General features: G+C 33.1%; 2 protein-coding genes across 5 annotated transcripts in view; both read right to left on the bottom strand.

Annotated features, from left to right (window-relative positions):
- Nucleotides 1-3,938, bottom strand: part of LOC108735848 (uncharacterized threonine-rich GPI-anchored glycoprotein PJ4664.02) — a 42,310-nt gene extending 38,372 nt beyond the window's left edge. Inside the window, exon 1 of the mRNA XM_018468039.2 lies at nt 3,613-3,938. Coding sequence (XP_018323541.1) covers nt 3,613-3,801 — 189 coding nt within the window. The 5' untranslated portion in view covers nt 3,802-3,938. The remainder of the gene's footprint in view (nt 1-3,612) is intronic.
- A 2,363-nt stretch (nt 3,939-6,301) lies between these two features.
- Nucleotides 6,302-23,750, bottom strand: part of LOC108735849 — a 50,160-nt gene continuing 32,711 nt past the window's right edge. For 2 of the 4 annotated variants that reach the window (XM_018468042.1, XM_018468043.1), the window contains 2 exons: nt 14,251-14,364; nt 6,302-8,940 (listed from right to left, as the gene is read on the bottom strand). In XM_018468042.1, the coding sequence (XP_018323544.1) occupies nt 7,270-8,919 (1,650 nt within the window). In that variant the 5' untranslated portion in view covers nt 8,920-8,940; nt 14,251-14,364 and the 3' untranslated portion in view covers nt 6,302-7,269. The remainder of the gene's footprint in view (nt 8,941-14,250; nt 14,365-23,750) is intronic. The other 2 variants (XM_018468044.1, XM_018468045.2) reach the window with 1 other exon arrangement.

Below are 23,750 nucleotides of genomic sequence, written 5' to 3'. Positions count from 1 at the left end.
CACTTTATAATTTTAGTATGATTCTAGTTTTAAATATTAAGGTTATGGCTGATGGTAAATACTTGCTGAAATATAATCATGTGCATTAAAATGACGTGAACAAATTTTTATTCCGGAATTCACTTCTTTGATACCTACTGCTTTCATCCAAGCTTCTATTAGTTTACTTTTTTCTCTAATTTTCCGAATATATTTTTTACATATATAAAACAGTTAGTTTTTATTGGAAAGTACTTAGTTAATGTAGGTGAAGAGTGAAGATCTATGTCTGAAGTGCTATTGCAGCTTTTCACTGAAGATATTAACTTTTTATTTGATTTAACTTTAGAAGAAAACTTCGTCGACTCCATCATCAGAAAAATTTTTACTTTTTTAACGTGTTTTATTATTTTAATAAACAATTTTATGATTTATGTATACCATTCCCTCGGATATTTATCCCTCATTTTAGTTATGAGTTTTGCTACCAGGTGGTGTATGCCCATTTGACGGATCCCAGGGTGGTGCATTTTAAAAATAAAATGAAATTTTGGATTAATCGTAGAGATTGTCCCTACTTAAAATCAGTTGCATTAAAAAAGTAGGTTACTAATTAGTAATTAGTAATNTACTTTTTTAACGTGTTTTATTATTTTAATAAACAATTTTACAATTTGCGTGCACAGTTCCTATGTAAATTTTTCCCTCATTCGAGTTATAAATTTTGCCACCAGATGGTGTATGCCCATTTGACGGATCCCAATATTATTAAAACAATTTTGTTAGATGGCGCCTCTTGCGCTGTAATATTACGGCTTTATAGACGATGTTTTCCCTGAAGCTGTTGGTATTTTTTTTCACCTACAAAGCATGAAATTAACGACTATCTTCCTTGAAAAAATCTATACCAATCTAAGTGCATCATCGCGGACACGTATGCGGGTATTTATTAAAATAACCGGTGAAAAAAGTCATTTGCGAGATACTCGAGTCGTCGAGTGAATGTTAACGTTACCGTATGCGATTATTTGGAAACTTTTTTAATGAGTTCTAGAAGGAAACTTTGCTTAAGGACCTGCCACGTGAAAACACAACACGTAGACTAAAGGACGATAATTAATAACGGCGTAATGTAAAAAATGACGCAGTTATAGCTTCCGGAAAAGGAACTTGTAAAGAGACCTTTCATTAATTTCAACGGCACACGAAGCTGCTGAAAGATATTTCTCAAATATCGATCTGTTTTAATCGTTAACCTCAACGTATTTTATCACACGTTTTTAACAACAAAATGATTCAGAGGGTAGTTTTGAATTCTATCATGAATCTTTCATTTTCCGAGAAAATATCCTCGTTCTTTAACCACACCTTAGCTGCTTCTTTATTTATATGTTTATGTAGGTAACTGGTTATTATTATATATATACAGGATGTTTCTGTACGAAGGGTGTCAACTGAATGCAACAAAGTATCAAGCTTGAAGAAGATAATATAGCAAGGAAACGCTAATTTGCACGACCGCGTACGATCGCTGCAAATGAAGTATGTCAAATGTCGGACGGATAGGGCTATTGACTAACAACCACCGATAAAAATGGTAACCCACCTCGGCAATACATCAAAACGGTTTGGAAATTTAATAAAATTACTATTACTTATCCAGAGAACATTAATTTACCTATTAAAGTTTACATAACGTCAATTTTTTCTTTCTTTTGTGTTCTTAATACCATGACGAGGTGTACTTTAAATGTTATCAACAATGAACAAAGTAGTACTAATCTTTATTAAACCTTTAGTTATCCTTACGACACCAAACTTTCAAGTTTTCTATCCTGTAACTACAATACAAACTAAATTTACTACTCCTTCAGTACAATTTAATATTTTTACACCTTTGTATTGTTAATATTTACTTTATTAGTCTTTCCACAACCGTCGCTGTTTACATTTTTCATGGATGTAGATGCTTATCTACGTGATTTTCCAGGGTTGGATTGCCATTTGTTTGTACTTTTAAATACTTTTCGGAAATGGTCAATTTTCTTGTTTTGCAGTGCCCTATCGCCCTGTGCAAGTTCCGCAACGTGTTTCAGAAACACCCCGTGTATTATTTTACAAAATTGTTATTGGAATTTTCAAGTAAATATCTACCACAAGATGCATAATAAAAATTGTTTTTTTAATCGGATGTTTTTACACATACAACGATCTGTCACAAAAGAAAAGTATTATACAAACAAGCAAAACAGAAACACCGAACCCTTTGAAAACTCTTAGCGTACAAAAAACAACACACTCAAAAAATAACAATAGTAATGTGTATGTGTTTGGGAAAGCGGGTTACAGAAAGAGAAGGGTAGTCAGAACAGTAGTAATTGTGGTGATGGCAATACTACGAACCCTTATTTGACAATATGTACATGCCCTCGATTCCCTTTGACCCTTGCCATAAAACTTTCTTTACGCGATGGCCAAAAGACCCAGTTGTCAATTTCCTTTTATAGTTTCGAAAATCCCGGAGTGCTGCTGATACAGCATCGAGTAGCGACAAAAGACGTCGAAACGGGAATATCGGTAATCGCCTACAGGATAAAAATCGAATTTCCTGACGAAATTAATCACAAAGGGACAGTCCCTATCTACCCCTAACATTTTTCTCCATAAAGCGAACCTTACCCCACGAATTATAAACTACAATAATACAACTAAAGCACACAATATAAAAAATTCAATTATATCGTCTCACAATATTTAGAAAGCAAGTATTAATTTTCTAAGTATTTGAAAAAAATACTCAAGGGCTAAAAAATAAGGCAACCGTCCACTTCTTAATTGTTTTTAATTAAAAATCTAAAAAATATCGAGAGAGATATAGTAAGTGGAAAGCCTATACGTATAAATATACTCTTAAGTTCGTATATAATTTTGTTAGTTCTTCTTGGGTGGCGCCACTTGCGGAATAATATACACGAAGTATACATTACCGATGCTAAAATCATGTCAGAGCTATGACAAAAGAACACAAAAGTTAGTTAAGTCCAACTTATTACACCTTAGCAAGCTTCAAATACCTAGCACTCCATTGATTAACGTTTTAATTGTCGCATTCCATCCCTTCGATTCGCTCTCTTAATTGTATAGCCGGATTTGCGAATTTTAATGTCGGACACTTGAGAAATTGGTGCTCAGACGTTTATGATACAACCGTAAAAGTTAGAAGAAAATCTGCTCGACGTTTTCGATTAAATCATCGAGTAAACTTTTATTAGGTACATTTCATAAGTTACGTTTCGCAGAAAATACAAATAACGATCGGGCAACGGTATGAGTGCCATAAAATTGGTACGAGTCAATCGTAAACTATAAAAAAAATTAATGACAAATTATATACTTTACGCCATTAGACCATTAGATAGGTATCGTGTGTAACAGAACTGTTCACGTCATGGGTACCATAAAAGTTTCGCTCTCTTGTTTATTTTGTTTCGGAAATGTTAAAGGGATTTGTTCAAAACAAAAATGCAATAATTAAAAAAATAAAAGGCCATCGACGCCCTTTGGGGGTTTGTGCCAAAAAAAAATGCCGCAATAGCCGAATTGATTAGTATAAAGAAGTATTTGTTTTTTTACCTCCATTTCATGGTCTTTTTCCAACGTTTCGAATGTTTTAGCGCCAAAAATGCAATAAGACACAACCAAAGAAACCAGAAATATATGAGAAAATATACACGTTATAGTTTTCCAGGTGTAACGTAGAAACCTAGAACAGGCGCTAGGTTTGGAGGGCTCTAACCCTTCCGGGTCCAAATACCTCGACATATTAATATATTTATTGTAACAACACTAAATATACGCCTGTATCTCTGAAGTTATAGTTTGTTCACGTCATTTTTAAAACACGATTTTCCTTGAGGAAGAAACTAACGCGGAAACCGCGAACGAACGAGTTCTAAACTAAACTGGGAACTTTTTTACATTCCCTACTATTCAACGCTGAAATTAATTAAAGCAGTGATTATTTTTAGACCAGGTATTACCACAAATCACTAACAATAAATGCCCATCTCGTTCTTGGTTTCCCATCATAAATAAATCTTTAAAAAGAACCATCTCAAAAGTCCGGAAAAGTGCCTGCCAATAAAAAAATGACAAAGTACTTAAATAAAAAATTGTAATTTACAATGCCGTCAAACGTTCCGATCAAATGGTAAAGTTTAAAATAGAAGTAACAAAAATATGTACAAATATGACGTCACTAAGAGTTTCACCTACTTTTAGAAAACATTGACTTTTGTGTGGTTCAAATCGTAGTAACTGAGGTCGCCACTGAACAAATGAAAATTTTCTCGGCAGATTTCTGTTAAGCTTCCAATGAAAATCTGCAGCTTCCTCGAAATTTTCCATGTGAAAATAACGTCAATAATAGTAAGAACTTTCTTTTAAACTAGGGGAAGTTTTAATACCTTTTAAGATAATTTGAGATTGTATTGATTCTTTTGTTTTCCTATAAGATGCGTCCATATGTAAACACATCCTGCAAAAAATTTAATTTTAAGGTTCAAAAACGGCTTTTTGTATTGGTTTTTCTGGCCTTTACAAAAAATAACTTTACTTAATCAAGTCTCATCATCGTAAGATCGTCAGTCCTAAAACTGGTTGGACACGTACCTCCACTCCTTGCTATCCTGAGCTAATCTTCGCATTTCCCTAATACCAGAACATCTCACATCCTTAACTATTTGCGAACAGTAATCTAATCTAATCTAGGTCTACCTCTAGTCCTCTTAACTTCTGTTTCTGCTTCTAATATGTCTCTGACTAGACCTTCATGCCTGAAAAGATATCCTACCAGCCTGTTTCGCCTATTTTTTATTGACTTCCGTAGAGTCCTCTGTTCTTTCTAATACCTCTTCATTTCTAACTTTCTCTATCCACGGTATTCTCATCATTCGCCTATAACACCACATTTCGAACACTTCTAACCTTTTCTTTTCCGCTGCGTCCACCGCCCATGTTTCGCACCCGTACAGGACCGTGCTCCAAACATATTTTTAACAATCTTTTTCGAATTTCTTAATTAATCGTTCGCGAGCATAGAAGTGGCTTCTTTTTATTAAAGGCAACACGACCCTGCGCTATCATCTGCTTTATATCCCTAGTATTCCCTCCGTCCTGACTTATCTGGCTTCCTAGAAACCTAAAATCGGCCACTTCTTCTAATTTTTAGTCTCCTATCTGTATATTCGCTCTTTCCCAATTTTTTCTTCTCTTGCGTGACGGTATTTTTGTTTTACTTTTATTTATTTCCATACAATACTGTTTTGACAATACCGCTTGCATTTTATTTAAAGCTTACTAATCTTTTGCCCCTGTATATCTATCCCTACAGTTGTACTGTATTTAATGATATTGATCGCATCTTCGATGTATAGATTAAAAAGTAGGGATGACATTATGCATCCTTGTCCGATTTCCTTCCTAAATCTCATAAAGACTTTTTCAAAGTCAAATATATTTAAACACTAAATAATGACAATTGGTTTAATAAATATTTTTCTTTAATTTACAATCTTTAGCAAAGTTCCAAGTACCTTATCAAAACCGTTCAGAATTATCCAAAATAGTCAGCAGACATTTGCTAAATGATAATATCAACATGGCGGGCGCACCAAAATGGCGGATTACGAACATTTTCTAGGATAGAGAATATGTTTATGAAGTAATATAAAATAACTACATTATAAATTAGTAAAATCACCTCACCATTTCGTAATTTATAATTAAATAAAGCATAGAAATAAATCAACACATTAAATTGTATAGGCATTTTTTATTGATTATTTTAAATAATATTTTTAAAATAATTACGAATTACATATTCGTCTTTTATTTTTTTTTTTTGTTTTAACTATGACAAGGTCTAGCACAAAAAAAGGCACATTTTGTTATTTATTTACAATTTAAAAAAGCGAAACATATTCGGTTACATCTTTTTTTTTATCCATCTAACACCTTAATTAACGACCACTTGAATGCGACAATAAATAAAAATTAAATAAAAAATAGAACGTTGGTACATGGGAAGGAGAAGGAGACAAAAATGGCGCAAAACGCATTGATTAACGCTATCACAGCTTACAACAATTTTTTTAATTCGTTAATTAATTAAATAAGAATCTAACACATACAATAATTAAATTATTCAATTAATAAAGGAATGAGCAATATTTTTTTCTAAAAAGTTGAGCAACGTAAACAAGACAAATGAAAAGAAATAATCAATAAACAAATATGGGTGTTATACAATTTAATTTTTGGGGATGAAAGGCAAAGGGGATGGTGTTTATTCAAAAGAAGACAGTTTTCGTACTAAAAAAGACACACACTCTACTGAATTATGTTTTTCCTTTAAATGCATTAAAAATACTGTTTCAGTTAGAACGAAAAAGGATTAAACTATTTTTATTATCTTCAGTTCTTGTTAAAGCAACCTTATGATATAATACGCATAGGTCCAAAGGCTAAGCATACCAGAAAACTCGACATGGTCGCAAATTTTTTACGATCTAGAAAAAATTAACGACAATGTTTGAAAAAAAAGAAACAAACAAAAAAACCCTTAAAACCGATAGCAAATAATTGTATGGTTAAGCCAAAGGACCCTATAACAATAACATACATTGGTATATCACAAAAACACTTAACATACTAATTGTAAAATGAGCCACTAAAACCCAACATGTGTCATACAAAAACCTATACGTAAGTAGGGACAGTCTTTTGGTGCAACCTGAAATGCCGGCGTTTTCTTTTTGTTTGCAGGCGGTCACAAATCAATTTTGCGTGCGCTGAAGTGCTACATACGTACACGAGGATGATTTAATAGCTTCACCAACGTGTATAGATCCAAAATATGTTTATGGTGTGGCTTCGTGATGACCTCTACACAAAACAGCCCCTCGTTAGGGGAATATTTAATTTAATTAGAATACGCCACATGTTGGATCCTCGTAAAGGTTTTCATGCAGCATTTTGGGTTTAAGTTTTCCATTTAATTTTGTTCCACAGAACTCCATTTGATTTCTTGAATACTAATCACACTCGTAAATAACTAATTGATAAGACCAGATAATTAATAAATAGATTAAGATCGAATCGCACTAACATACGAAAAAAAGAAAATGAATGAGGAACTCAAAGTGGGTTAATAGTTGAGCAAATCAGTCTGAGCAGGCACTAGTTTGTATCACTGAAATTTCCCAGAAAAAAGTACCGGTTTCACCACCTTCACCTAACCTCGTCGAGCTTTTTCCCCGTCCCAAAATACCCCAATGTCCTCAAAGTGGTTGTAGCACGTTGTATTAAAGGATCCTTGAACTTCCAAACCGTCGTGTCCATAACGCTGTTCTTCTTGAAGTCGTTACACGCCTTTGAAAGCGTTTTCACACAATCGGCCCTGTAATGGTGCATCTGGGCGTCCGACGTCTCTATGGCGTAAGATCTACAAGCTCCGCCCAAACAAGCCAGAGGGAAATGATTGTGGAGGACCAAAACTCTCTCCGTGTTGTGAAAACACTTCACGTACTGTCCGGGTTTTGTGAAGTTCTTCGTCCTGTACACGTGCTGCAACATATGCATATATTTAGGAATATCTTTAAACCATCCGTGGTCATGAAGCAGATCGTCCAAGAAATAAACATTTCTGACATTGTAAGACGCGGGTTCTTCGTTATTCTTCAGTCCCTTTCGCACAACTTTGTCCATCAGTCCCTTCCACGAGGTTCCCTCAACAGGCATTATGACCTCATCGATATCGAGCAGGGCAATGTACTTGTATTCGTACATGTGTTTGTAAAAACAGTCGTTGTAAGGCACCACTTCGTTTTGTCTTTTATGATTGGTCTTCTTGGTCAGATAGAGATGTTGAAATGCCGGTCCGTTCGGCTGACCGCCGGCCAAATTGATTGGGGTCACGTCAACCTTGCCCTCTTTCTGATAATGCTTCAGTACCTTACTGATGTTCGGATGGACTTGGAGTTCGTAGAAGAATATCTTGTCGGCTCCAAGAAGATTCAACAGTTCGATCCACTCCACCAATCGGACAGATAGATCTTCGTGAAGGAAGTCGAGACCCTTGACACAAACTGCAAAGTCTTTTTTCTCTTCTGGCTTGTTGTAGATTACCCTCAGGTTGGTGGTTGAAGTGTCGCAGAACTTCTCAACCACTGAAACCGACTGAGGGATTTTATCCTTGAAGGGACTAGGAATGGGACACGCTATCAGATATGGTTGATAAATGCCCTGCTTGTAGTTGCCCCATTTCTTGTACCAGATGTATTTGTATTCGAAGGTTTTTACAACCACTGGTTCCTTACGTTTATCGAACCATAATTGACAGTAGGTTGTTACGGTTGGTTCGATCCTATCGATCATGCCCAGAATTCTGACCGTTGGACCCAAACGATTATTGGGCCGCACGTCTAAATACGCACCTAAAAGCTGAAAAGTACCGTTACTAGTCCTCAAGGTTTGCCAGTAAATATTGTTGTATTCCAGATCGAACATGCTAGGGAACAAGGCACAAGTGTTGTTGAATCCCATGGGTTTGTTCTTGTTTTGGTTCCAATAGACTATGGGGATGTTTGGCATGCGATACTGGATCTCCTCGACGAGTTTGTCTTCGGAAAGACTTGGACTTTTATCTACAAACGGTTCTAAATCTATCGACTCAGTTGTAGACGAATCTGCATGCTTTGTTAGTAAGTCTAAACGTTTCTGTAAAAGATATCTACTATTTAAATGTGGCACATTGACATCCAAAGGGATAGTTCGAAGCTGGAATATTGCCAAAACTGCAATTATCCATAGGAGAAAGAGGCCGCAAATTTTTGTCAAAAATCTACCCCCGAATCCTTTACCCCAAGTGTAAATATTCATGGTTCATGGAAGGAGAACTACCTGGAACAAAAAAAAAAAAAACAAAATTAACTGAATGAACAATAATTTTATAATTGTCAAAATAATTGTAGGTTTTAGCAATCTAGTATGGAACGTTGTAGAACTCGAAAACAAAGTTTACTTGTTTATGGATAGTAAACAAGTTACTTCCACGAACAAAAGACCTCCACTTGATGTTCTAATCACCTTATAATGAAGGAAGCACGCTAATGAATCTTCTTTTTTAAAAAAAAAGCGTGTTCAGTCATCAACTCATCTTCCGTAAATTAATATCCTTCTACGTTAACTACTACATTAGATAAAATTATCAATGACAGCATGCTTTACAAGATTCACGTTAAAAAATCTTTTTTACGGTGAAATCGTGGATTATATCATCAATATGGCGGCCTTGAATTAAAACTGTGCTTGAAATGAAACGAAACAAAAAAAAAAGTGTGCTGAACGAATTCCGGTGTAGGATCCGTGTGTGAATGATGTTTTGGGTTCAAGTGCCAGAGAAAAATTGAATAATCCAGCTGACCGCTGCAAACAGCTGAACACTTTATTAAATTTACAATTAGAAAAGAAAAAGTCGACGTCACACTTTTACAACTTCATTTGCCAACTTGCGTTATTCTTTGGCACAAAAACAACTGCAATTATTTAGCAGTTGAAGTCATTTCTTTCACTACTCATTGCCAGAACACAACTACATTTCATGAACATTGGAGACCATTCCTTCAGGAGAAGCAGACCGTTGGAGGTTGAAGTAGCTTCCTAACGTTTCGTTATCACGAGTAGCGAGATTCTTCAGAAGTTCTTCCATCTTCGATGTGGAGTTTTTCTAGACTAATAGTGGTGTTTGAACTATATCGTCAACTGCGAAGATTGAGTATGATTTATATTCTTCTTTTTGAAGTAATTAAGATACAGTTTTTCGATCTTTATGTTATAGTTTCTTCAGTTCAGCAACAAATAATTCTTCTATATGCTTCCGTATTTGCCTTTGCTGCCCGTTGTAATAGGAAAAAAGACACTATGTCAAAATAGTTTGTTTAGCGTGAAAGATCAAAGCCAAAATAGGGTTCTAAATAATTTTATTGATGTAAAATCAACACCAATCATTTTATATCAAAATATTTACAACCCCACTTTGTTTCTTTAGCTTTGGGTTCATCAGTTTTCAGTTTTACGGAGCTGGCGTATATCATTTAGATATTGTTTTGGGGGCTGTTTTGTCATAATCCATAGAATTTTGTAGTTCCTAGCTAAAGGTACAATAAGTGGTGATTTGGCAGGTGCTGATATCAATTTGGAACTGCAAAATTCCATGGACCATGACATTGAACCAGGAAAACAATATCGATTCAATATTTTAGATTATCCATTTCCAAGGGGTTTAGAATTTTTCGGGCTCTCTTCAGTTAAAGCCTTAGAAGGCATTCATGGAATATCTCTTTGACCGGCCTTCCCGAACGTGGTGCATCTTCGACATCAAAATTGCCGAGATCGAAATTTAGCGAACCAGTTCTGGCACTGGCGTACTGTCAACACACCTTCTCCATACACATCAGTCAATTTCTTTCTGGCTTGAACAGCATTTTTACCCTTTCTGTAGTAAAACAGTAAGATATGTCGAAAATGCTGCTTATCGCTCTCCAGATTTAAAAGGGCACCAACCAAAAACTACTGCGTAGAATTAATTGGAATTTTTCACACAAGCCTTGCTATATGAGCTCTCAAAGCAAATAAAAATTATACGGCTTAATTGTGAAGTTGGGTGCAAAAGAATACAATTAAATCCTCTGTCGGGAAAAAACGAAATGACTTTCCGAACAACCCTATAGTATAGAATGCAATTTTGTCCTTGGTGATGGTTTTTTGGAAAAATTCATTATTATTATTATTATCCTTCGATACACTTTTTTAATAAATAATTGTTGCATTTCAATAAAATAATCAATAAGTAATGTTCCGCTGTATTTTGTGAGACAATATAAAACAACGATAACCATAGTGTTATAAATAATAACAAAAGAATTAATAGAACAATGAAATTTTGTTACATCTACCATGTCCTTATAACTACTGTATTAGTGTAGTAGTATGATCTATATAATAAACAGTGCAATAATTAGTTCATTTTCAATCACAGAAACTAGTGGGAACCATAAAAGAAAAAATAGACAATGAAGACAATTATGTTGAACAGTAAACTATATATAGTAAGATTCTTCATACGTTTTAAATGCCATCATAAAAAATACAAACAGTTCATCTAAAAAAATTCCGAAGACGTTAAAAAGTTTGAGTACAAACACGACCATAAAAATACATTACAACTTACAATCAGTAAAATTGTTAACGCTAAACTGAAACAAGTTCTAAACAGTCATAAAATTAACAATCACTTCATAAAAAGGCGTTAGAAATTGTAATTATTAAGGTTGGCGCTAAATTGGAAAAACCTTCAGTAAACCATCATTAAATTTACCACTGGTCCATCCTAAAAGCTGTGATAAAACCACTTAGTAGAACTTAGTAAAGTTGTTGACGCTAAACTATAGTAGAATAAATTTCAAACAGTCTCATAAAATTATTTCGTATAAAAAGGTGGCAGAACTGTTAAAAAATATAATTACTAGTATGACCATAAAAAACACTTTCAACCGTTTAATAATTGGAATAAGTTTTAAACATACTCGTAAAATTTACTAGTAGGTAGTTCACCATCGACTGGGAAGAAGTTGAGAATTATGACTAAAGGTTCGACCATAAAAAAACCCAGTTTGAGAACACTTTGTATAGTATCGCTGACGCTAAATTGGAAATACTTTTAAAAACGCTCATAAAAATTATAATCAGTCAGTTCAACCTAAAAACTGGATCAAGCAATTGCAGATGATTTATAGAGCTGTTCAAAAGTAAACTCCATTTAAAATTACCCTCACCGTAACCCATTGACTCTATACATATATATGCATTATGTTCCTGCTTTCAAAATGATATCATCTTTTTTGATAGTAAATTTTAAACTACTCATCAAGTGAGAGGATACTACGGTCACGTGCAAGTATATTTAGCATATTCGTGTGTAAAATTGTAGGATCGTTATGTATGTCATCAATAACGTTATAAACCGGATGTGTGCTCCCTGCTACGATAAAGAGAGAGACACAGAGCAGGACTGATGATTGTGAGTTCATCTAAAAATAGTTTTATTAATATCTATGGCGCGGAACGCGAATGAAAAATTATATTGAACGTAGAAAGAGGAGAAGAAGATGAAGACGTGGAGAGATCATCACCCGGTCAGGCAAGGTCATTCTGCTTTAATTTTAGAGAGGCGCGAATTTATCAACGTAATTAACAATTATTGTACACACTTATCGGAAAACATGTCTACACATTCATACGTCATCGAAGAACAGGAAAACCAATACGTCTCTCGAATCAAATCACCTATCCGTACGTAAAAGAAATAAATAAAATACTTGGCAGCAACATATCTATGTACAATAAACATTGCATAAACAAAAGACTACACGAACGTAAAGAAAACAAAATGTTTTTACACCTAAAGGTAAGCCCACACGCATCGAAACGGTGCGGAAACGGAACGCCCATGCGGACTGAAGGACCGGCATTTTTACTAAGTAGATTTACGTCTATTTGCGCCTCGTCTCCCAATCTATAAATACTGTTGGCCATTTTCCATCAGTTAAGGCGAAATAGAAATCAATCGACGCTGTTCATGTTCTTTAATTCTTATTTTCAGAATTAGACCACACTGTCCGATATATATGGCGACGCATGAACAGTCAAATGTAGTAAATTTGTGATATTCTATTTCCAAATTGAAACACTCTAATGGTGCATTTTTTTCTTTTTTACAAAACTTATACCATGAAATTGTTAAATTCACATAAAATTATACCAACCAAGTTAAATAATACTAATATTGCTATCGTTTATTTATTTCTTTTTTGTTCTTATACAAAGATAAATACATAGACAATTTCGCGTGCTAATGCGAATATAAAATGGGCAATTGTTTGTCTAACATTAGTATAAATAAACAGGTAGTAAAATCGGAATTGTGCGCAAATCATTGCGACATAATTTAGAGGTCAAAAGTGAGCCACTATTTATTTTCTTTTACGATTATTTGCTAAAAGATATAGAAGTGAAGGTAAGACAATTAAAAAAAAATTTTGAATAAAATCACAATAATTTACAATCCGAAGCCGGCCCTGTGCGTGAATTCGCATCATAGGACGTCTACTGAATAACGTAGAGCGATAAGAACTCTACAGCTACACGGATAGAGGATGTAAACAATGCCGATTATCGAATATCTAAGATAAACGTTAATAATTTAATGCAACGTGTACTGTTGTTTAGACTAAATATATTAAATAAGTACATTACAGACAGCACTATGTAAATATACGAGCACAAAGAAAGAAAAACGACAATAAATAGAATAAAATCGATTCACACTAACATTACGAGAAAGAAAATGAACGAGGAACTCAAATTACTATTTCGCGTGTGCTGTTTTGGGGATTGTCTTCTTTGAAATCGAGGATTTCGTCCCTAAAGTGGCTATAAGGTCGAAACGTATGTCACATTATTGTTAAAACAACTGACCTACAGTAATGATTGTTGTTGTATTGCTGAAGTAGTTTACTGAACTACAAGATTTAACTACTAAAGGATGAAACACTTTAAATCTTAATCACTGACTGATTGAGTGCAGCGTTGCGGGCCACTTTTCTTTACCAGGACCGGAATTGATTTTACCTATACGTTCAACGTTTTTCTGGAAAACGGCAAACTTTCAGACATACAAACGTTTACTGAATTTTCATGTTTTAAAGCACACTACCAAGCTAAAAAATGGAATCCAGATTTTTTTTATTATTTTTATTTTAACGACTGACAATCTCAATTAATTAATCCATTGATTACTTATTTAATGGTTCTGAATGTAATTACAAATCCGGAAATAAGTAGAGTAGAACATTCATAAATAAGGATGATCCTCATCACCGGAGTAGAAAGTTCCATTTGAACGGATTTTTCAACAGATTTGAACCTTTCTAATGAATTCCACATCATCACGTATAATAAATATTAATTTTTCCAATAAAACAGCAGCCAAGAACATCAAGCCGGTTTTGAAAGTGCAGCTTCTTCTCCAACTTATTTATTACGTATTAACTTTTTGTTTTTTTTTTCTAATGTATGCACACATATTTTAATATACATAGACACCTAATTAATGTGTAACAAGGTATATGCCTGCAGTTGATAATTACTCACCTGGAACAATATTAATTTTTGAAATTAAATTTTATATTATTATCGAATGTTGCAAGGAAGTTAGGCGATATTTGGAAGGAGTACATTCTCAAGTTTGTGACGATTTAGAGCCCCCTGAAACAAAATAGAACAAAAATTATTTAAATAATTAATTTAACACACTTTGAATTTTTCCTTGATCTAACAATATTACAATATACCTATGCATATAAAGTCCAAAAGCATTACAACCTGAGTTTGTAAATGCGATTTCCATATTAAATCGTTTATATCTAAAAGGTATTTTTATCGATGGTATTTTTATTAACTTTAGAATCAATTGAGAAATATTAAATCCGTATTAACGGAATTTTATTAGCCGCTTACTTCATTTCGTCCCAGCTGTATACATAAATATAATAGTAATAATAATAATAATAATAAGCCTACACCAATAGATTCTTTATGGAATTCTGAGAAACATTTTCCTTTACAACTTTTTTAGCAGACGTCTAGTTTTGAAGTTATTTATTATTTAAAAACGGAAACGTCACCCGCTGCAAATAGAAGTACGCATTAGGCGAAACAACTGCTACCAGTGACCCGCCTATTTGCAGCGAACAAAGTACGTTCTGATCGGCTATCAATTACTATCTTTAAGTCTCAATTCCTCTACAGGGAGACATCCGAGTAAAAAACTTTAAAGGAAAATGTTTCTTAGAATTTCCCAAGCATTCTAATGGCGCCGTTTTTGGAGGTATTTAAAAACAAAAAAAAGGGACGAGATAATATTCTGTAACCTAACAGCCTTCCTTGATTTATAATCATTAAAGTTACACAAAAATAACTGTACAGCTCTAAGGAATTCGGATTTTATGAACATTTCTAGGAAAAATTTGTTAGTCAAATCAATAGTACCTTGGCTGCGTAAATTAGCTATATGTACGTGAGTTCTCAATAAGATGCATACTAAATACACGCTGCCGTCAAGAAACCGTACGTGTTGTGTCTTATAAATGGTAAGCATTATCAAATGACTATTACTAAGTATCTTAACATAAAATAAACTACAGAAAAACTTACGTATTTGTAAGAAATGTGAAATATATAGAGGATTCAGAAACTGCGTCTCAATTCTGTTATTTTCGATCTCAAATATTACGATAAATAAAATATTGAATTTGATTTCATCAAAAATGACGCATCTTGTTTCTTATTAATAATATTTATCGCGGATTACGAAAAGAGATTAGTTTATTTATAAAATCTGGGTTACCACATCCTATTTCCTAAGAAAAAATCCATCTATCAAACCAAACGGGTTGCATCACTGATTCAGTTTTGCTGATTAGTTGTTTGTTTGAAATAGCGAGCACAGGCCTTTTTTGCATGACTTTTGTATACATAAACTTCGCTAAAAATTATCGTGACAAGTTTGTTTACATTTTAAATCGGTTTAGGTCTATTTTTGCGATGGTTTCCATCTACATAATGCAGGACGAACTTCAGTAATACAGTTTCAAGTCTTTACCAAACAAAATTAGAATAATTATCAGAATTTAAAATATCATTTTTTTATCTAATGGAAATTTTGATTTCATCTAATTTGGGTTCTATTCCATTATAATTTTGTGCTTTTTTCCGTTCTGAATTTGTTTATTTATTTTTTACTAATTTGACTGATACAATTAGTATTTTACATTCACTAATTAGCTTATGATAAATAAATATTGACTAATTTGTAGTGTCAATATTATAACTGTGAAGGTTATTAATAAATATTCGCGTAAATGAGTAAAAATCTAGTTACCAAATACCTTCATTATTTTTAGAAAGAGATTGTTAATATTATAGTCAAATTTAGAGCGAACTCTAGTTGACCTATTCGCAGTTCCGACAACCGTATAAAATTAAAATGAAAGCCAACATGGGTGCGGCAAGAAATGATATGGGAACCTTTATTATTAGAACCCTTTCAAACAAATACAATAACTGCGAATGGCCTGAAGTCAATATTATTACTATTTGAAAATGTCTTTGACATCCTTTCTAAATTCGAACGATCCTATTCTTTAAAGCAGGTTATTTAAGAACCAAAAATGCTTATGGCGATTTTGGATACATATTAGGTATAATTGTATTTGGCATTAACAATAATTAATCACAAAAAATGTTAAAAATTGTGCTCTTCCATAACACTGTTGCTTTGAAGTGTAGCACAGTCATGAAATAATTGTTCAAAAAACACTTTTATTGTCGTTTTCTTCAATTTATAACTTTTGCAGATGATGAATTAAACCATATTATTTATTAGTACAAATTCTTCCCCCCTATCAGTCATTGTGAGCTCGAAACTGTTATCACCATTGCTTCACTTTTGTGAACAATTTGTTTAATCACTTTCTTTGGGGTAAAAATTGTTTGAAAAGTTAAATTTAAAGGAATTGTTTGTAAATAGGTATGCAACACATAGTACACTTCAGCATAAGAAATTGCTGATACTAACTACGTACTACTATTTTGCCCTGTGCTGACAGCACTCATAATTTCTTTTATATATAATATTTAAGTATCAAAAGTAAATTTTATTTTTTGATTAGACTTAACAAATCATTCTTGATATTTTGGCACTTCGGTATAATCTACAACCGTCAATTATTATCAAAATTCAAAAGTATCTTTTGCAATGTTTGAAGAAACTGGTACACAACAAACCAATCGAAAGTATTCAAACCGAACAATTAGGCCTTGAGACAGTATTGACAAATGCGTACCTCTAGCCTTTTTAATTCGTTTACAGAATGATCACTGATTGAAATATAAGTTCAACAAAATAAAGGCTGCTACTTATTCACTTTCAAATTGTTTACCTACAGGTATGTTGCAACAGGTACAAAACCCTGAGTAATATTTGAACACTATATTTATTACCTCAAAATTTACTTTATAGTGAGGTAAATACTTAACATGTCCCTTATTTTTAATCATCTAAAGGTAAATACCTAACAGTGTTCAAACCAGTATAAAACATTTGAACTGTGAAGTTACTCCAATAAAGTGACCAGAAAAGAATTTTAAAAAATCCGAAATTAGAAGCATTTTAGGCCAAGGTCAAAGATTAAGCTTTTTAAATTAATTAATCTAGAGACTAATCAGAACGATCCAAACTAACCACAGTTTGACCTTTACGTTAGCTTGGATACTAATTTGCATTTGGTATTTTTAAAACAGAAAATGAGTGTAAAAACTAATTACAAAAAGAAATTAACATTTACAAAAGACATTCAAAATGATAATGAAGTAATGAAAAGTTTGAAATTTAATCACAAAATGGGACAGTCTGTTGGTGGAAAGCAATCACAATTGGTACTTGACAAATTATCAACTACGAGATACCAATATTTTCAAAACAAAAATTGCCAATAACGATAGCAAATGTAATATTTATGCTTTGCTGTGTTATTTACACAGAGGAAAGCAATCAGCTGTAAAAGTTGTACGCACATATTTAATTATACAATTTAAAAATATCCATTTAGCGCAAATATAGCTTCATAAAAATATCAACTATCATAAATATGTTATTAATGAATGAATTGGGAATTAAAGTCAAGCAAAATACATTGAAAATTTAATAATACAGTTATAAGTTATTTGATAACTAACCTTAACTTTTTGTTGAACTTATACATATAGTTACAACAGTTTTTGAATGTTGCTGTAATAAATATGACAATTAACCTCAAGCCTTACAGCAATTTAACCAAGTAAATTAAAGAGTATCCCTACATATGTACTTGTAACATTTAATTACCTAGATACCATTGCGTAGAATTTGATGGCTTCCAAAATATGGACAATTTATAAACAAACTGTTAAATTTAGAAATTTTATAGTCAGCTAGTATAAATGGCAAATAAAGTAAACTTGGCCAGTTTCTTTGTTTACTTAACTTAGTTAGAAATTTAATGAATACAGAGGTACCAATTACTCAACGGCATACAAAATTTTTTAGGTGCGATTTTATAGGCAAGAAGTGCGAAGACGTAGAAAGGTCAAGCATTGTTTTTTTTTTTTGAAACTTCGACTTGTAACTCAAAATTTCGATATGCAAATCGACACAAGAAGAATCTCGAAATCATCATTGAACTGCAACCTGGTCTAACCCTAACCGATTCCAACCTAACCTAAGCCCTATGAAGGTACTGACTACGCCAATGACGTAAACCTAGTCTCCTGATAATTTTGCAGTAATTAAAGTAGACATCGATTCATAATCTCAAGCCTACAAGTATCTATTACTGTATATCTCACTGACTTGGATTGCCCACCTTCCTGTGCGAATTCTATTCAAATGCAAAAGTACATATTTGCAATACTTCCAAGCCTCCTGCAATGTTGTACGCACGAAATACTTTGCTTTACAAGAGCAAGAAAACTTTTACAAAACTAAAAAACATTATAGGAAAACTTTGTACAACTTGGCGGTTTCTCATTTTTCTAAGGAGGTGCATGTAATACCTACTAGGCACTCGATTATAAGAAATAATAAATAATTAAAACTACCATCAAATGTTCTACATACATCAATTTAACACTTTTACTTTCAAAATTGCTTTTGCGTTCTTCAATTCCATCTTCGAATGATGCGCCAGTTTGTCCTACAAGAACGAATGCTGTATTTTCTTCCATTGATACGTTAATCGTCAAACGAAGTACGTTCATATTCGTTGTAATTATAAAAACATTGTTTTATGAAAAATATTGTTCACTAGTCGAATGTATTTTTAACGTAGGCGCACACTAAATATCTAATCTAATGATTTCTTATCGTAAAAATTAATTGCAGACAAACGATTTGTGTTTATTTTGCGAACCTGGAGTTTCACACAGAAGTCCCACTAAATACATAGTAATTCAACTTGACACAAAAACGCAGATAAGGTGTAATTATAATATAAAAAAATACCTGATATCAATTAATTAACATTTAAAGTATGCCCTTTGGTTCGCTGCAAGTAGAAATACGCAGTTGCAACACAATATCGAGTCCATTTCTGTTTGCAGCAGTAACTGATGTTGATTAATAATTGTCAGTTGCTAAATACTTAAGACTTCCAATTAAATAACAAAAATATAAAAATACCTACCGAGAATTCTTTTTCTTTTGCACTTTTCTCTTGGACGCACTGTTAGCACTGTTCGGTTCGCTGCAAGTAGAAATACGCAGTTGCAACACAAGATCGGTCCACTTCTGTTCGTAGCGGTAACTGATGTTAATTTAACAACTAATTAAATAACTAAAACGTAGAAAACACCCATTTTTTTACAATTTTATTATATGACGTAGGTGGATACTGTTATCATTCAATTAACAATTAAAGAGCACCCACTGCTGATTGCAGTGAAAAAAAGCCCCGAGATTGGTATTAATTTTTAATTGTCGAAATCGCTCAGTAATTGGAATAAGGAATCAACCCTCACAATTTTACAAAGAATAAACAGGTGGGCGCCGAATAAATATTTTATAACGTTCTTCATTAATGTTTTAATTGTAGAAGTCACGCCTAATTTTGGATAAAAATAAAGGCCCGTGCCAGAAGATATATCAGTTTATCTGCCAATAAGCACCCGGATAATAAATTTTACAGTACTGATACATAAAGCAAGATCAACCCGAAACTATCATGACACCGGCAATTAATTTATAAACATAACTATTTATGATCGTAATAAAAGATAAGCAAAAACAATTGTCTAGGATAAATTGCAATCACGGTAATTTATTAAATGAATAAACTTAAAACGCGACACGCATCAACTCGGCCCGTAATTGTTATGCAACTCCATTTAAATCTATAATTACATACTTAATTTGTTTAAATATTTTGCGTCAGTAAACTATTTGTCGAATGACATATTTTACTAAAATCACATAAAAAAAAAAGGTATTGATAAACATCGCCGGCTTTAAAAGCATTTGTAAAAATTTGTTAATGATATTAAGTTCATTAACTAATTAGCTAGAAACAGCGATAATAACAGTTGGTATAATTATTTATGAAATCTAGTTTGTAACTTTGTTGAAGGACCCAATTATCCACTTCATATTTTTATCAAAGTAAATTTAATGGAATATTACCAACCCATCTACCTTTGACTGATAATTGAATGTACATAGGTATTATACAAAGTGTTTCTGCAATAACTAGCAAGTTCTGAAGGGTTTTGGCAATCCGAAGCCGACCCTGGACGTGAATTGGCAAGATATAAAGAAATTACGGTAATGGTCTAGATGATGGCTGGGGGTGGAGGGTATCGAAATTCTTAGACAATATTCAAAGGTAAAACTAATAAAAAATACATAAAAATATTGAGAAAGTTGTATAAAACATTATTTAAATATCTTCATTAATAGGGGAGGTTAGGTTAGGTTAGGTTAGGTTAGGTTAGGTTATCGGGTTTTGTTCAAGTGACCACCCTCTTTCGATCCCCCACCTCCACCCGTTTGAAAATATTTTTTTTATTGAATTTTACTTGAATTATAGTGTACGAAAATTGTCCAAATATTCAACTTTCAACCCGCATAACTTTTTAAGGGGGGTGAGACCGCCGCAAAGTTTTTATGGTACAGTGGTGGGGGAGACCTCCTCTTTCGATCCCACCCACCCCGAAGGGGGTGGGGGCCATCATCTAGACATTTACCGAAATTGCAATAACAACGAAGCAACTACATCGATCAAAAATGTAAACAATGACAGTTGTCGAGCTACAACTACAACTACAACTACATAGTAGTCTTCAGACGCTCATTGCGATAATAATTTAATTAAATAATTAATTTTGGCTGATAGTATGCAGTACTACTTAAATAAGGAACAGAAGTACGTTCATATTCGTTGTAATTATAAAAACATTGTTTTATGAAAAATATTGTTCACTAGTCGAATGTATTTTTAACGTAGGCGCACACTAANAATTGCAATAACAACGAAGCAACTACATCGATCAAAAATGTAAACAATGACAGTTGTCGAGCTACAACTACAACTACAACTACATAATAGTCTTCAGACGCCCATAGCGATAATAATTTAATTAAATAATTAATTTTGGCTGATAGTATGCAGTACTACTCAAATAAGGAACACCTTAACATGATATTAAAAACACACTTAATTTTCTTGTTTTATGGCGCCTTATCACCTTCTAGCTTGCCACTTATTTCAGAAACATCCTGTATACGATTCTGCATTGTAATTAACAAGAAGAGTATTTTTTTAGACCATAGTTCTCAGGGTCATCGTAACGGTAGATCGCCAGACCTTCTGTAATATAATCCGATTGTGATTCTACTACGTACAACAATTTTTATAATTTAAAAAAGTACTAGCCGGAGTGCCTCTCAATTATAGGCATCTACTTAAACCATTAAAGTTGTTAATAACAAGTGTAATCAGCGTGAAAGTATAATAAAAGTAGTCCGAAAACGTGCAAGACCATTTCTTCCAATAATTCATTAATACTGATAAATAAAAGTTACAATGCCAGTTGTACAAATTCGAAACATAAGAAGGTATCCTTTTAGTCGCCGATTGTAACGGAATAACTGTATTTATCATTCGTTGTACCGTTTTTTTTTTTTACATAATTACGAATATGATTTATAACCTTTTGTTGTAAATTTCTTATTCAAGGTGTGTTTATGAAAATTTGACTTTTGTATGAACTCAAATAGCTCCTAATTACTCAATTAATGTCAGAAAAAACAACTGAATAAATCATTGTTTCAGATTGTGATTGCAATCACATTACAAGTAGATTTCTTGCTACTATTACGTTTGTTGTTCAATTTCCAATCTAGGTCATAATCGTCTTCAAATACCTGACCAGTTATATCAACAACTTTTTAAATGATTAAACACGTCGTAGGTGCTACACATCGTAAAAATATTATTAACAATTAGTTTTATGAAGTGTTGTTTTTCTTTTATGCCCACACATGGCAATCTGCAGGGATTGTAGGAAATAAAAAGCCAATTTACCATCGCATTATGCCTAATTATGTCCATGTTTAAACCCATAATGATTGAACAAACAGCAATAACCAAATGTACATAATCAAAACAAAAATTGCATAGGTAAATTATGTTAAATCCACTGTTTTCATATGCAATGGTGGAAAAGTCATGAATTAAATTACGAAATGGCACTAAAATTCATTAAATTTATTTTAAACTAAATATCTAATAATTCTTATGATCTACTTTCCTTGTATGGGGATTAGGGGTTAAAGATATATAATAATCGGGACTTGTTGAATTATGATTTTCTTATATTTGTGTGTTCTGTGACTCTTATTTCGATGTGTTGTCCTATCTGCCCTCTGTAACTAGTGGAAAGTCGATTAAATAAAATAATTCGAAGTGGTCTGTATTCTATCGAAACTGCCAGACGCGGATCGCGATTTCGATCTTTTTGGATCTCATCAGCGCGTCGCACGCAGCTCCGACAGAACACAGACCAACTTTTACCTGCCGTCTTAACAGCGCGTTTTAGAAAATACCACAAATGGCGCGGTAAACGCCATCTGTAGTACGAGGCTACATTTTAGGATTACGTATGCTCCAACAAGGTCCATTTAAATATATGATTATCTATATATATAATAATATATATATATATATATTATTCGATTATGATAACGTGCCTATCACGTTGAGGTTAGCTACGCCGGGATTCGTTTCAGCAAGTAGATATTCATTTATTTAAATGGACCTTATTGGAGCATACGTTATCCGAAAATGTAGCATCGTACTACAGATGGCGTTTACCGCGCCATTTGTGGTATTTTCTGAAACTCGATTAATTGGACTAATTGTTGTCGTAAATCATTCGTTAGGTATAACTATTTAATAACAATAAGAAAATTAAAAAATGCTAAATGATTAAGTTTACCTACCATCTAGTTTCCAAAACTGCCACATAAATTGTTGAATATTTTGAAATATTTGAAAGTGAACATAAATAATAATTATAAAAACCATTCGAATATTAAAGAATTAAAAACCAAATTTGCCTAACACATTTTCCATAATACGAGGGTGGATTGATAAGTTTCCGGCCTGACCAAGAAAAACAAGGTTTTTAAAAATTTTTTTTTTTTATTTCTCAACATAATCTCCTCCAAGGCTGATACATTTCTCATAGCGGTGTTCCAGTCTATTAATGCCATCTCTATAGACTGATTCGTCAAGCTCCTCAAAATAACCATTTACAGCTTCGATTACTTCTTCATTGTCCGCAAATCTCTTACCGCCAAGCCATTTTTTGAGATTAGGGAACAGAAAATAGTCACTCGGGGCTAGGTCTGGAGAGTAAGGAGGGTGCGGCATCAATTCAAACTTTAGATCGTTGATTTTAGCCGTCGCAACGATTGACGTGTGCGCTGGTGCGTTATCGTGATGAAACAAGATTTTTTTCTTCGCCAGATGAGGTCGTTTAATTTTCACCTCGTGGCT

Source organism: Agrilus planipennis, unplaced genomic scaffold, assembly GCF_000699045.2.
Source record: "Agrilus planipennis isolate EAB-ADULT unplaced genomic scaffold, Apla_2.0 scaffold69, whole genome shotgun sequence".
Classification (NCBI taxonomy): Eukaryota; Metazoa; Arthropoda; class Insecta; order Coleoptera; family Buprestidae; genus Agrilus; species Agrilus planipennis.
This window is presented reverse-complemented; position numbering and strand designations above follow the sequence as displayed.